The sequence below is a fragment of the Paralichthys olivaceus genome, chromosome 3 (genome assembly GCF_024713975.1).
Source record: "Paralichthys olivaceus isolate ysfri-2021 chromosome 3, ASM2471397v2, whole genome shotgun sequence".
NCBI classification, from domain to species: Eukaryota; Metazoa; Chordata; class Actinopteri; order Pleuronectiformes; family Paralichthyidae; genus Paralichthys; species Paralichthys olivaceus.
The window spans coordinates 14,507,074-14,518,577 of record NC_091095.1 but is presented as its reverse complement, the minus strand read 5'-3'; the positions used below and the strand labels follow the sequence as shown (position 1 = coordinate 14,518,577).

General features: G+C 40.8%; 1 protein-coding gene across 1 annotated transcript; it reads left to right on the top strand.

Moving 5' to 3' along the window:
• The first annotated feature begins 82 nt into the window (after positions 1-82).
• Positions 83-9,107, top strand: safb (scaffold attachment factor B). The gene is made up of 21 exons (XM_069522121.1): positions 83-413; positions 701-797; positions 1,347-1,411; positions 1,517-1,726; positions 1,814-1,873; positions 1,964-1,997; positions 2,782-3,211; positions 3,565-3,608; positions 3,695-3,804; positions 3,952-4,101; positions 4,571-4,650; positions 5,036-5,085; positions 5,183-5,262; positions 5,415-5,557; positions 5,898-6,003; positions 6,250-6,446; positions 6,582-6,759; positions 6,882-6,964; positions 7,075-7,133; positions 7,343-7,397; positions 8,086-9,107. Exons 1-21 carry the CDS (start codon positions 261-263, stop codon positions 8,201-8,203), a joined length of 2,502 nt encoding a protein of 833 aa, XP_069378222.1. The 5' UTR covers positions 83-260; the 3' UTR covers positions 8,204-9,107.
• Positions 9,108-11,504: the final 2,397 nt, after the last annotated feature.

Genomic DNA, 11,504 nt, shown 5'->3' with positions numbered 1-11,504 from the left:
ATAACATCTTTGTTGGTCTTGCTGTTAAAGTGTTCATCGTGTATTTCAGGAGTAAACAACTCACACATGTCTGAGCTGCTCCTTTTTTTTTGCGCTACATCCGCACTGCGCCTGCGCGGTGACGTCACCGGCTCTGCCTCGGCCTCCATTTTGCAGTCGTTTTGCAACCCCGGCTTCTTCCACTGGAGCTGCGGCTGCATGAGAACATAACGTGCACCCTTAGCGTCGTTCCTCAGGCACATCATTTGACGGAAGACAGCATGGCTGACCCGGTGGCGGACGTGGAGGTTCCGGAGGGCGCGGAGCTTCGCAGGCTGTCCGAGCTGAGAGTCATCGACCTGAAGGCCGAGCTGAAGAAGCGAAACCTGGACACCACGGGCGTCAAGAGCGTGTTGTCGGAGCGTCTGAAGAAGGTGCGCTGACAGCTCCCCGGTTCAACCGGTGCTCACACAGTTACCTCGCCGACCGCATGCTAGCACTCAGTTACCCGTTGAACCAAGAGAAACTCGAAGCTAACTCACGAGCCCCACTCACCCCATACTGTATGCTAACGCTAACCGTTAGCTAATGTCTGCGCCAAACGGCTACACGCTCCAGTTCTCATGGCGTGTGGCAGCTTCCATCCTGCTTCCGTTTCAAACTCTCCCTTATAAGTACACTGCATTTACCCAGTAATTCAAGCATTGCTCTCCATAAACAGGCCATCGAGGAGGAGGGTGGAAATCCCGATGAGATTATTGTGGTTCCTGATTCTGCACCGAAGAAGAGCAACGTTACACCCAAGCGAGCTGCCAGAGGTGAAGTCTGCTAATGCTGCACGAACATGTCTCCAAGCTACATTAATAATGTGAACATATGTGACACAAGTCTGATGGTTGCCTCTGTGCATGGACAGTCGTCTGTCTGCCACATGATACTAGATCTCGTGGTGTTTCATGCATGTGCACGTTGCATTCGTGTGACTCACCTGACGCTTGTAGCTAGTATATAATCATAGTCATCTAATTTACATTTCGGGTGTAACAGCTTCCACTTGTTGGATTAAGTGGATGTGATACTTTTGTTGTTAAGGGCTGGTCAATAAAACTATATCAATAATTATCGCTGTATATGTATTGCCTATGCAAAGCACAAGCACAGTGAGGAGGAATAACACACAATTGATCCACCTCAGATTTGTAAAACGTTTTGCTATGTATCAAATGTTTTCATTGTAAAACCTCAACCATCACTCCGGAGGATAACTGAGACTTTCAACGTCAACGATATGAAAATGTGACAGTTAAACACTGACCTGTAAGAAACCAGATGAAGAGTTTGCTTAGACTAAAATATTTTTTTTCCAGACACAAGACCAGAGAATGATGAACCTGAGGACAGCCCTGTTGAGGAGGACTCTCATGATGGACATGTACGTTTTTGCACTATAAGTACCACTCTTAACAAACGGCAGAGTTGTTAGGGTCTCAGTATTGATTTTACATTGTTTCTAACAAAGTCCCATTGTCTTTGTCAGGAGGATATACAAGATGATCACGAGAACATGCAGGAAATGGACATCCTCGACATGAACGTTCTGGATGAGACGGAGAACGACAATGGAATACCGGCTGAGGATGATGAAAATGATGCAGAATATTTGCAAGGAGATGATGATGATGAGGTGATGAATGAGGAACATGACATCCCGACTTTAGAGTCCGAGGATGAATCGAGAGCTCAAGAGGTAAAATGAGATGAGCAACTCATCCACTCATTTTTATTTTATAGATGGAAAGTTTTAATGTTGCTGTGCTTATGCAAATTTTAACAGATGGACGAGTCGGAGGTCTTGGACAAGGATGAATATATGACATGCTCATCAGTCAATGTGGTATGTTCCCTCATAACCATTTGAAACTTGTGGTATGGTAGAACTAAGTGTCACAAACAGTCGGTTTCATATAGACTTCTTTTTTCTCAGGATCCAGATGCAGACGACGTGATAGAAGACACAGGTACTGTAGAGATTGGTTGATGAAAAGATGGAGACATCTTTGCACAGTGTTGAGCTTGGAATGCAAACACTTAGACTAGGAAGAGAGACTGGAAACCCAAAGGAAGTTGCTGGCTTTGTGCTGAAATTGATTATCCATGATTAATAATTTCACCACAATATTGGTCAAGTTACCAGTGATGTTCTTCAATTAGTAAAACAGCAGTGGTTAACAAGTTGATGCACATCGACAGCAATTACTTTTCATCGTCAGGGAGGTTTGAGCTCTTGCAGGTGAATGCAGTGTTTCTAGGTTGCCACACGAAGACCAAGACTAAGAAGATTTATCAAGACTCATCGGCTATTGCATCTTTTTAAAGACACTGACTCAGAAATCAGCTGGACGTGAATATGCTGGACTTGAGCTGAAGTTCTGGTTAATATGAATGGACACTTGGAAAGTCAAAGGCCGAAAGAAGATGGACTACAGTGAGCCTCTATCGCTGCACTGCTGATCTTGTGGCTCTCCTCAGCACTGAACTCTTTATCTGCTTTGGATCAGGTGAACAAAGTGAAGTGGTTCAACTTGAGTGTCAGTCGCACTTGTTGCTTGGTTGTCCCCCAGCCTTTGGGTTCTCTTCCAGTCTCTCGTTAGGGTCTACATCATGGTTTTAATACATAGTTCTAAGAGCACAGGACAGTGGTCATGACGTTCCTAATCCAGGCCTTGCCAGTTCCTCGTTAACCATTGCTGTGTTTCAGAAGTGATTAAACTCTGTGCCATTCTATTCCTGTTAAATCCGTAGAAAATGACAAAGTAGCCGGGTCTTGTTTATCTGAGCCGCTTATCGAAGATCGCCACCAGAGCGACGAGACGAGCCCTGAAGAAGTGCAAGCCGCGATCGCCGGAGGGGAAGACAGTGTGTCCGACACTGGTTCCAAGTCCGACAAAGCCGCCCCTGGAGATGTGGAGAGCGACCGGGATGTTGTGGAGACTGACACCAAAGAGGTTGGGGACGCCCCAAATGTCCCAGAAGAGACCGTAGACGCTGAAAACAAAAGCTCGCAGGCTGTTAGTGTAAGCGAACAGGGCGCTCTGGGTGAAACTGTTGATTCAGAAATTGGGTCTAAGAAGGGTGAGGAGGATGAGAAGACAGAAGAAGAGAAAGCAGCTGCGGACTCAGCCTCGACAGTGAAAGAGTCCTCTTCTGTAGAGGGCGATGATCAGAAAAAGAGGTTTGTTGCTTTCTGTCTACTAGAAACCAAAATGGCTATCTCTGTTGCATTGGCTCCTTTGTGCTAGAAACAATTGGATGATCTTTTGGAGGTAAAAATGTTCTTTGCATTTTGTCTTGTTTTCATTTGTCGTGCCTCACACTCACCTGTTACCACTTTATTACCCTTTACGAGCAATGAATCGGGATTTTCATAAGGTATATCTATTCACTGTTAAATCACGCACTAAGGTACATAATGGGCTGATCACTGTCAATTATTGTTATAAATCATTAAACACAGTACATTTTTGAGAGGAGATCCCAGGTGTCCTCACTGCTGCATTTTCATGTTTTTTGTTTCTTTGTCTTTAGCTCTGAGGAAAAAGATGGAAAGACCGAGTCAAAAGATGAAAATGGTGAGAGTGTGAAGCGGTTTCTTCCTTATTCTGGTCTTTCATATTTAATGGACATGTGCTTATTTACTTATTGTGTATATGTGTAGCTGCTGGAAGTGGTGCTGCAGCAAGCAGCAGTAGAAATCTGTGGGTCAGCGGTCTCTCTTCCACTACCAGAGCAACTGATCTGAAGACCCTCTTCAGCAAATATGGAAAGGTTGGTCTATACAAATTATCTAACCATTGTCACCAGGCCTAGAATTTGTAAATGTCCTATATGTAAACTAAATTTATTTCTCTCCATTCCATGTCAACCTCTTCTCCTCTGCCATTGCATTCCCTCTCATATCTCTCTAACTTGTAGGTTGTTGGAGCTAAGGTGGTGACCAACGCCAAAAGCCCCGGGGCTCGCTGCTATGGCTTCGTCACCATGTCCTCCACAGAGGAGGCCACCAAGTGTATCAGCAACCTTCACAGAAATGAGTTGCACGGCAGGATGATCTCTGTGGAGCAGGTGAGTGTTGAGGCAGGACGTTTCCTTTTGCAGCTGTTTTTCTAATAACTCAAGTTCTATTTGCCTTGATCACAACACATATGAGACAAAGATTGTAGACAAAAATAAAATAATCTTAAAACGTTAAAAATAATTCAGATTTAGAGACGAATGCATCGCAAAACAATCAATAATATAAAAGGCAACAATACAAAAAAGTGAATATGATAAAGTATATTTTATCAACACTAAACGTTTGGTTCAACAAAGCAGAATAAGATGAATATAATATTTGGAACAACTAATATCAGAACACAACTTTCCATCATTTTTTAAATTTATTTTGAATCTTAAAACAACATTTTCTTATTAATCTGATACCTATAAAATGGTCATTATTTTCGTTTTCTTTGTTTGGTTTGATCAGTGTGTGAGATTAACTGTTGATTTGGCTCTTATGATTGAACATGTTTCTATTTAAACACTGAAGGCTAAAAATGAGCCAGCGGGGAAAAAGCCAGCAGACAAGAATGATGCCAAGAAAGACAGGAGACACTCCACCGACTCCAAGTAAGACCCTTCCCAACAGGCTGTTACTAAAAATGTTTGTTTGTTTGATTGCTTGAGCGTTTATGAGGCATATTTAAACACATTGTAAAAAAAGCCCAACATTTTGTGTGCAAATAAAATAATTATTAATTAATTTATTAATCATAATTAACGTTTGAAATTGAAAGTTTGAAATTATAATGATATTGATTTGAAGTTATATTGACCAGCCCTACCCTGCTGTAACCTTAGCAATTAAGAGTTCCTGAGCTTTTATAAATCAGGAGTGAATGTGCTGTCAACTGTAGTGACAAAAATAAACCAGTCACTGAACTCCAAATTATTGTTTTCATAATGTTTGTCATTGTAATAGTGAAAGAGCCTATACTTTAAATATATTTTGTAGGTCTGATGGAAAGGATGAGAAATCTGAAGGAGAAGGAAAAGATGGCAAAGGTGAGAACAGTTGATGCTGGAAAAAGTTGCCTCTCAAATCCATTAACTTTTTTAAACATTTATTCTTAATGATACTAATTCCATTTGTTTTTCACAGGGCGAAATGAGAGGACTGTAGTTATGGACAAGTCCAAGGGAGAACCCGTCATCAGTGTCAAAACCAAAAGCAAAGAGCGAGTAAGTGAAAATATAAACCCATCACTGCTACACTTGAGTTACCACAGATGATATGCTTAGTGAAATATACAATAGGTAACAGTGGGCTTTTGTCATCAGCTTTTAATTAACAGTTTTCTTCCATCCTCTGTTTCCCTTTTTTCTTTCTCCAGAGCTCAAAGAGTCGGGACCGCAAGTCACCCAGTAAAGAAAAGAAAGACATCCTGTCATTTGACCAGATCAAGGAGCAGAGGGAGAGGGAGCGGCAGAGACAGCGTGAGAGGGAGATCAGGGAGGTGGAGAGACGCAGATTCACGTAAGGATCAAACAATTGATCTAGAAACGATAATCTCATCCTACTCTAATCTGGTCTAACGCAACATGATCAAAATTAAGGAAGGATTGTTTTTCACTTCTTGAAATTGTTATCTCGAGGATGCCCTGTGAAATATTGTTTTTACAGAAGTGGCTTATTTTTCTGTAGAATAGAAATAAATGCTTTTACAGAATTTTTTTGGAGTATGGTTTGATCAGTACAATTCTATACTAGACTGTATGTATATTAACTCACCTTTCCTTTTAATTCAGTACATATTTGAAACATTTGGTTGTAGTTACTCACTGAACAGACATTATTCTTCGCTGTTGTCTTTCAGTGACCGTGATCGTGACAACCGCCCCGATCGTGAGCGTGAGCGAATCCGTCTGTTCAGGGAGAGAGAGGAGAGAAAACACCTGCTGCGGAAGAGACACTGGCTTGAGGTAATAAATAAAAATAAAATACCGTTACATTTTCTTGCAAATTTCTCTTTCTCTGACTGCATAGCTGTTGCATTATACCCTTTGATTTGAATCTGAGTTATCAAATATAATTTTGTTTTACAATTATTAGGATAAAATAATTAAAATTTTCCAATTTGTCAAAATTCTTATTCTCCCAGATTTCGTTTTTTAATGCATATATGATATAATATCTGTTGATATTAATGATGCATGTCTTATTCCCAGGCTGAGCGACAGCGTCTTGATGCGGATCGTATGGAGCGTCAGTTCCTGGAGCGCGAAAGGCTTCGTATAGAATATGAGCGGCGGCGTGAGCAGGAAAGGATTCTCAGGGAGCGAGAGGAGCTGAAACGGCAGCAGGACCAGTTGCGTTATGAGCAGGACCGACGCCCCGTCAAGAGGCCGTATGACATGGACAACAGGTAAATATGAACCGACGGTGTGGTTTGAGCGTATAATTGACCAATGAACTTATTGCTTTAACTGAGTTTCATTTCACTTAACTTCTTAATCAATGTTAAGATATCACCAATATTGATTTTACTTCTATATTTCAGGAAAGACGATTGGCCTGAAAAGCGCATGGCCTTGGATGACCGATGCGGCCGCTCAGACTTTGGAAGACAGGAACGTTACCAGGACTTTGACCACAGAGACCGTGGCCGATATCAGGATGACATGATGATGGACAGGCGAGATAACACTCGTGGCATTGGTGCAGACAGAGATGGTCAGGTAAGAGAAGCTGTAATTAAGCTCTAAGCTTAGTGTGTTTCTGACACAAACATGGTGTGCAGCTGCTCGCAACAGTAAAACACGAATCTTTGACGCCTTGAATTCCATCTCATCTCTTACAGCACTTCTCAGATAGGTCAGACAGACATGGCAGAGACGGCCGAGAGCCCTGGAGCGGAGGATACGACAAGCGCATGAACCCCAGGTGAGCTGACCTTCTTCAGTTTAAGCCATATGTAAATTTAAGAGGCAGATGTAGAAATATTTGTTAAGAGTGAAAAAAAATTTCCAAGATATTTTTCAATCTTTTTTTAGGGAAGGAGGTCGAGACTGGGACTCTGGACGGAAGATGGAAGGAGACAGAACATGGCAAGGTATGAATGCTTGTGCTATATTGTGTCTTTAATGACGATACCGCTAATTACACTGACTACTTTGTATAATACTATGATTTACATTTTAAAGTGCACTTATATTGAAGTGCAGATGAAATGCAGAACAATTATGAATAGTTTTTATCCTGCTTAGTGACAGTCGTCATGTTTAACTGCTGGGGTCCTGATGGTTTGCTTTTCAATTCCAGGTAGAGACGGTGCTATTCCAGGCCAGAGCCACATTGCACGTGGAGGGATGGCGGGGTGTGTAGTGATTATCTGCTTACTCATTGTTGATAGAAGAGATGTTGCGATACCACTTTCCCTTCCTGGTACCTAATCTGATCCCAGGTCTTTGCTTATTGGCCGAAACTGAGCATTGATCTGCTTCCAGTGCATTTAAAAAAATATCAACCTATATAATGTATATTAACAGTACCGCTACTGTTCGGGTCTGTAAGTGATGATTGAGATCATCCTTGTATGGCCTATTGCTCGTGTTGTAATATGCAACACTAGTTTAATTCCTTGAAACACAAGGCAGACGGTACAAGTTGCTGTTTTACTCGTTGGACTTTGCTAGCTTGAAATGTTTCCAAATTGCTGATAACTGGCTACGCTACATTTCTGGAATCACTTCTTCACTGCTCTCAAACAGAACATGACAGTGGCAGTACAGCAGTTTTGGAGCAATGAAGAAGAAGAAGTGATTTCCAGGAAAAGAAAAATGCAGTTTTATCTGCCTGAAACTAATATACTTAACAGACATGGTAACAGATCCGTGCATGGATTCACATACTTGCCAACGCCCGCCGTGGCATTTTAGGCACTAATGCGGTATCGTAACATCTGTTGTTGATATGAGCTTGTTGGTCTTTAAAGGCATCACAGAATTAGCCAGCACTGTGTGTTAGACCGATGTTGATCATTGCCTCTGTTTTTTCCTCACCAGCCGTGGAGGTTACATGAACACAGGGACGTCTCAGTCCCTCTCTGGAGCTCTGAACAGACAGAACCAGCTGATGCAGGGCAGCGGGCTGCAGGGTGGAGCTTTTGGTCGACGCTACTGATGTGTCCATCTAAAGACAGTAGTGGGACACTTTCATGAGATCACATCATAGAGGATGTGGCCATCTTGTTTTTGTACATTTTTTTTGTCTTAAATGTGATTTTTCTTTTTTTTGTCACAATTCCAATTCGTTTTTGATGAAAACCTTTCTCTTTCTTGTTGCTACTCCATTTTTTTGTGACTTAGTGATTTTCTGCTTTGTATTTATGGTTCAGTCCATCCTGTCGGTTCACATCAGAGCTACATTTTAAATGCAGATGTTTAATAGACACCTACATCACATAGCGTCAATGGACCTCATCAGTTTTCCATCTTTATCCCAGTTTACATCTGGAACATTTTGAGATTTTCATTCTCATTAAATGAATATTTGTTGCAGTTAACGTGTTCAGAGCTTAGGTCTCATTTAGACATTTTTGTCTTTTTAAAACAAATGGAAGCTATGATCTCCCTGCTGAAGAAAAGGTTTTTACATTAAATGACACACTCTGATTATCCAAGCTTGTTACTTTTATATATTTCAATCAGTGCATTTTTGTACATAGTGTTTGATTTGTGTGATTATCAGATAATGGTAGTACATCCCCTTGGACTGTGTATGTGCACAGGTCTGTGATTAAAATCTCAAATTAACTGAATTGTGGTGTTGCAGCACAAGTTTTCTGTAACTAAAATCTGTTTTTAGATTTTGTTCATAAAGTTTAGTTTTCTTGTCCTTCTGTTGTTGGGTTTATTACAATGTCAGGGTTAAATTCACAGGTTGAAATAGGCTACAAGCTTTTAACAGTTACAGGTTGTTCATATATTTGTTGTGTTCCTATTGAAAGAAATGCATTTCAAAGCACATTTGCAGAGTTAACTTCCAGGTGCTCATATTTATAAAATAAATTCTGACATCACAGGAAGTTTGATGAACTGAAGCATCTGTTTGAATTTCTACCCTTTTACCAATATACTGCATCAGCTGGTTACAAGAAATTCTTAGGTCATGCAACCAACGTCGCTCTTTTAACTCAAAAATGTTAAGTTATTGGACACAACTATTGTGAGTCTAGTTCTAGTATCACATACTGTATCTCTAATCATACTTCTGTTTGATTCTTTTAAAATGACAGAGGCAGGATCACCCAGTGAAAATTAATTACACATAACTTCTCAACCTCCAGCCCAGACTGAAGAAATTAGCTGAGAAGCTGTTTGTTGCATTAATTAAATCAGTAGATGACCTAGTTAGTATCCAGTCATTCCATATTTCTGGGGAAGTGCTCATCATCAGGCCATGTATAATCATCCAACCATCATAATAGCCACAAGTGAAAGTTTCATTTTCACTAAAGAAGACTTATTCAGTATTATTAAAACAGTTTGGAGTTGTTTATCCATTTTATATTATGTTGAACATATATATATTTGGTTTAAGCTGCAGCTCTATGCAACTATGTTACACAACATATGTTTACACATCTTGTACCTATAGTTCTGAACTAACTTGCAAACTAGCCTCCTGTCATCATAAAAAACCAATGTTTGCATTCTTCAGTTTGTTATGTTGCCATCATCGCTGGAGTCTTCCCCACCTATCAGTCTGTTTAATATGAAAAAGTTATTTTCTTATATCCACTAGAGGGTGTCATATCATCATGAATACAAGTTGAAACTGATCCTTTTATTCATTTGTTCCCATTAAATTGACCCAGTTGAGCAGATTAACTGACTTTGAGTGAGTGCAACTGTAGAATGAACATTAAGAGCAAACAGAATATTACAAGCCAGTGTGATGACGTGGTTGAAAGAAAGTCCGTGAATGTGCAGATAAACATTCTTGCTTCCCTGTGGACACGAATAACAAAACCCCCAAAGCAAAACATGACACATCAAACATGAGTTGTGGGGCAGAGGATGTTGAGGAATAAAATCAGGACATCAACAAGGATCCCTGCAGCTGGTTTGCCTTTTTCCTCCTCTCACCCCAAATTACTTTGAATGCTTCTTAAATAGCCAGATGTAGAAGAAACCGCTTAAATCAACATGATGTGAACTACCGGGGAGACGACCACAAAGGGTCTGAGGTGAAGAAACACACACCACTGAACCTCCATGTCACGCCCACGCTGTGCAACATCATTTACCCACATTCTGGGACAGATTCCTCCACAAAACCTGCATTGACTTCTCTGATGTCCTTCACATCTGTGTATGAGAAGTGTCTCTCTCCTCTTTCTTACTTCCTGCATATCTTCATCTATTAGAAACAAAGCAGCTCAGATGTTTTATTATAGGAAACATAATCTCAGGTTTTACTTGCCCTGAGTTTATTGTAGTTGTGTGTTGCTGCATGTGATCTGTTTTTAATTGTGTTTGGCTTGTTTGATTAGCTGAGGATATTTTCTTTACAAGCTTTGCAGACCTGGATCTGAGCAGTTTATCAGATTCTTCCTGACAGATCCTCTCAGCCTTGGTTTGACTTCTTCAAATCTCCCCACTCATCTTGTTTGGGGCTATTAATGTGGGCTTTGACTTGACTATACTCCACTCTTGGCTGGACGCTTTGGGTCACCGTCGTGCTGAGAGACGAACCGCCCCCCACAGTCCCAGGTCACGTGGCCTCTGGTCCAGGTTTTCTTCAAGGAATTTTCTGCATTAAGAGAAACACAAATGGTGGAAAACACAAAATTTGTACATTAATGTATAGATGGATTGTGGGATTATTGAAATGGCTTCAATTAAATCTGCAACACATTACATTGTGAAGGGGCCTGAATACTTCCTTAATTCATGTATATCACACAAAGTTAGTATGCATTTTAAAATCAGACTGAATCAGCAGAATGCATCATCATAATGTCACTTATCAGTAATCAATTTCATTTTATGAAAATATGAGTCGTGAGTTTAATCTGATGTTTGGGTTGAATCTATTTTTATTGGCTCCTGACTTTGCTGTAATCTGCATTTGTTTTATTTTACAAATGAGGTTCTCTCTTTTTTCATGATGATACTGTGTTTAAACACAGTTGATGTGTGCAGGGGCCAGAGACGCACCTCTATCCAACACGTGAGAAACAGTGGAATTCACTTGCAGCCACTTTTCATTGCTTTGCTTGTTTTCTGAATATAGTGGCTGCAAAAGGACTCAGAGGGAGTCATAAATTTGTGTTTCAATGTTTGCATTTGAGGGTGCATTCATGTGCTAGAGCTCAGAGACCACCACAGGTGAATCCACCAGGAGCCTCCTCACCCGGAGCTGAGAGAAAACAAAGCTGAGACAACATCCTTTTTATGTTTCGACAGAGGTGAAGCTC

What these genes read in the sequence shown, in the direction of transcription:
- safb (XM_069522121.1), top strand. Translation starts at nt 261, where the DNA reads ATGGCTGACCCGGTGGCGGACGTGGAGGTTCCGGAGGGCGCGGAGCTT. An exon ending in ACCCAAGCGAGCTGCCAGAG is followed by an intron (nt 798 to 1,346) that starts GTGAAGTCTGCT and finishes TTTTTTTTCCAG; the next exon opens with ACACAAGACCAGAGAATGAT. An exon ending in GCACGTGGAGGGATGGCGGG is followed by an intron (nt 7,398 to 8,085) that starts GTGTGTAGTGAT and finishes TTTCCTCACCAG; the next exon opens with CCGTGGAGGTTACATGAACA.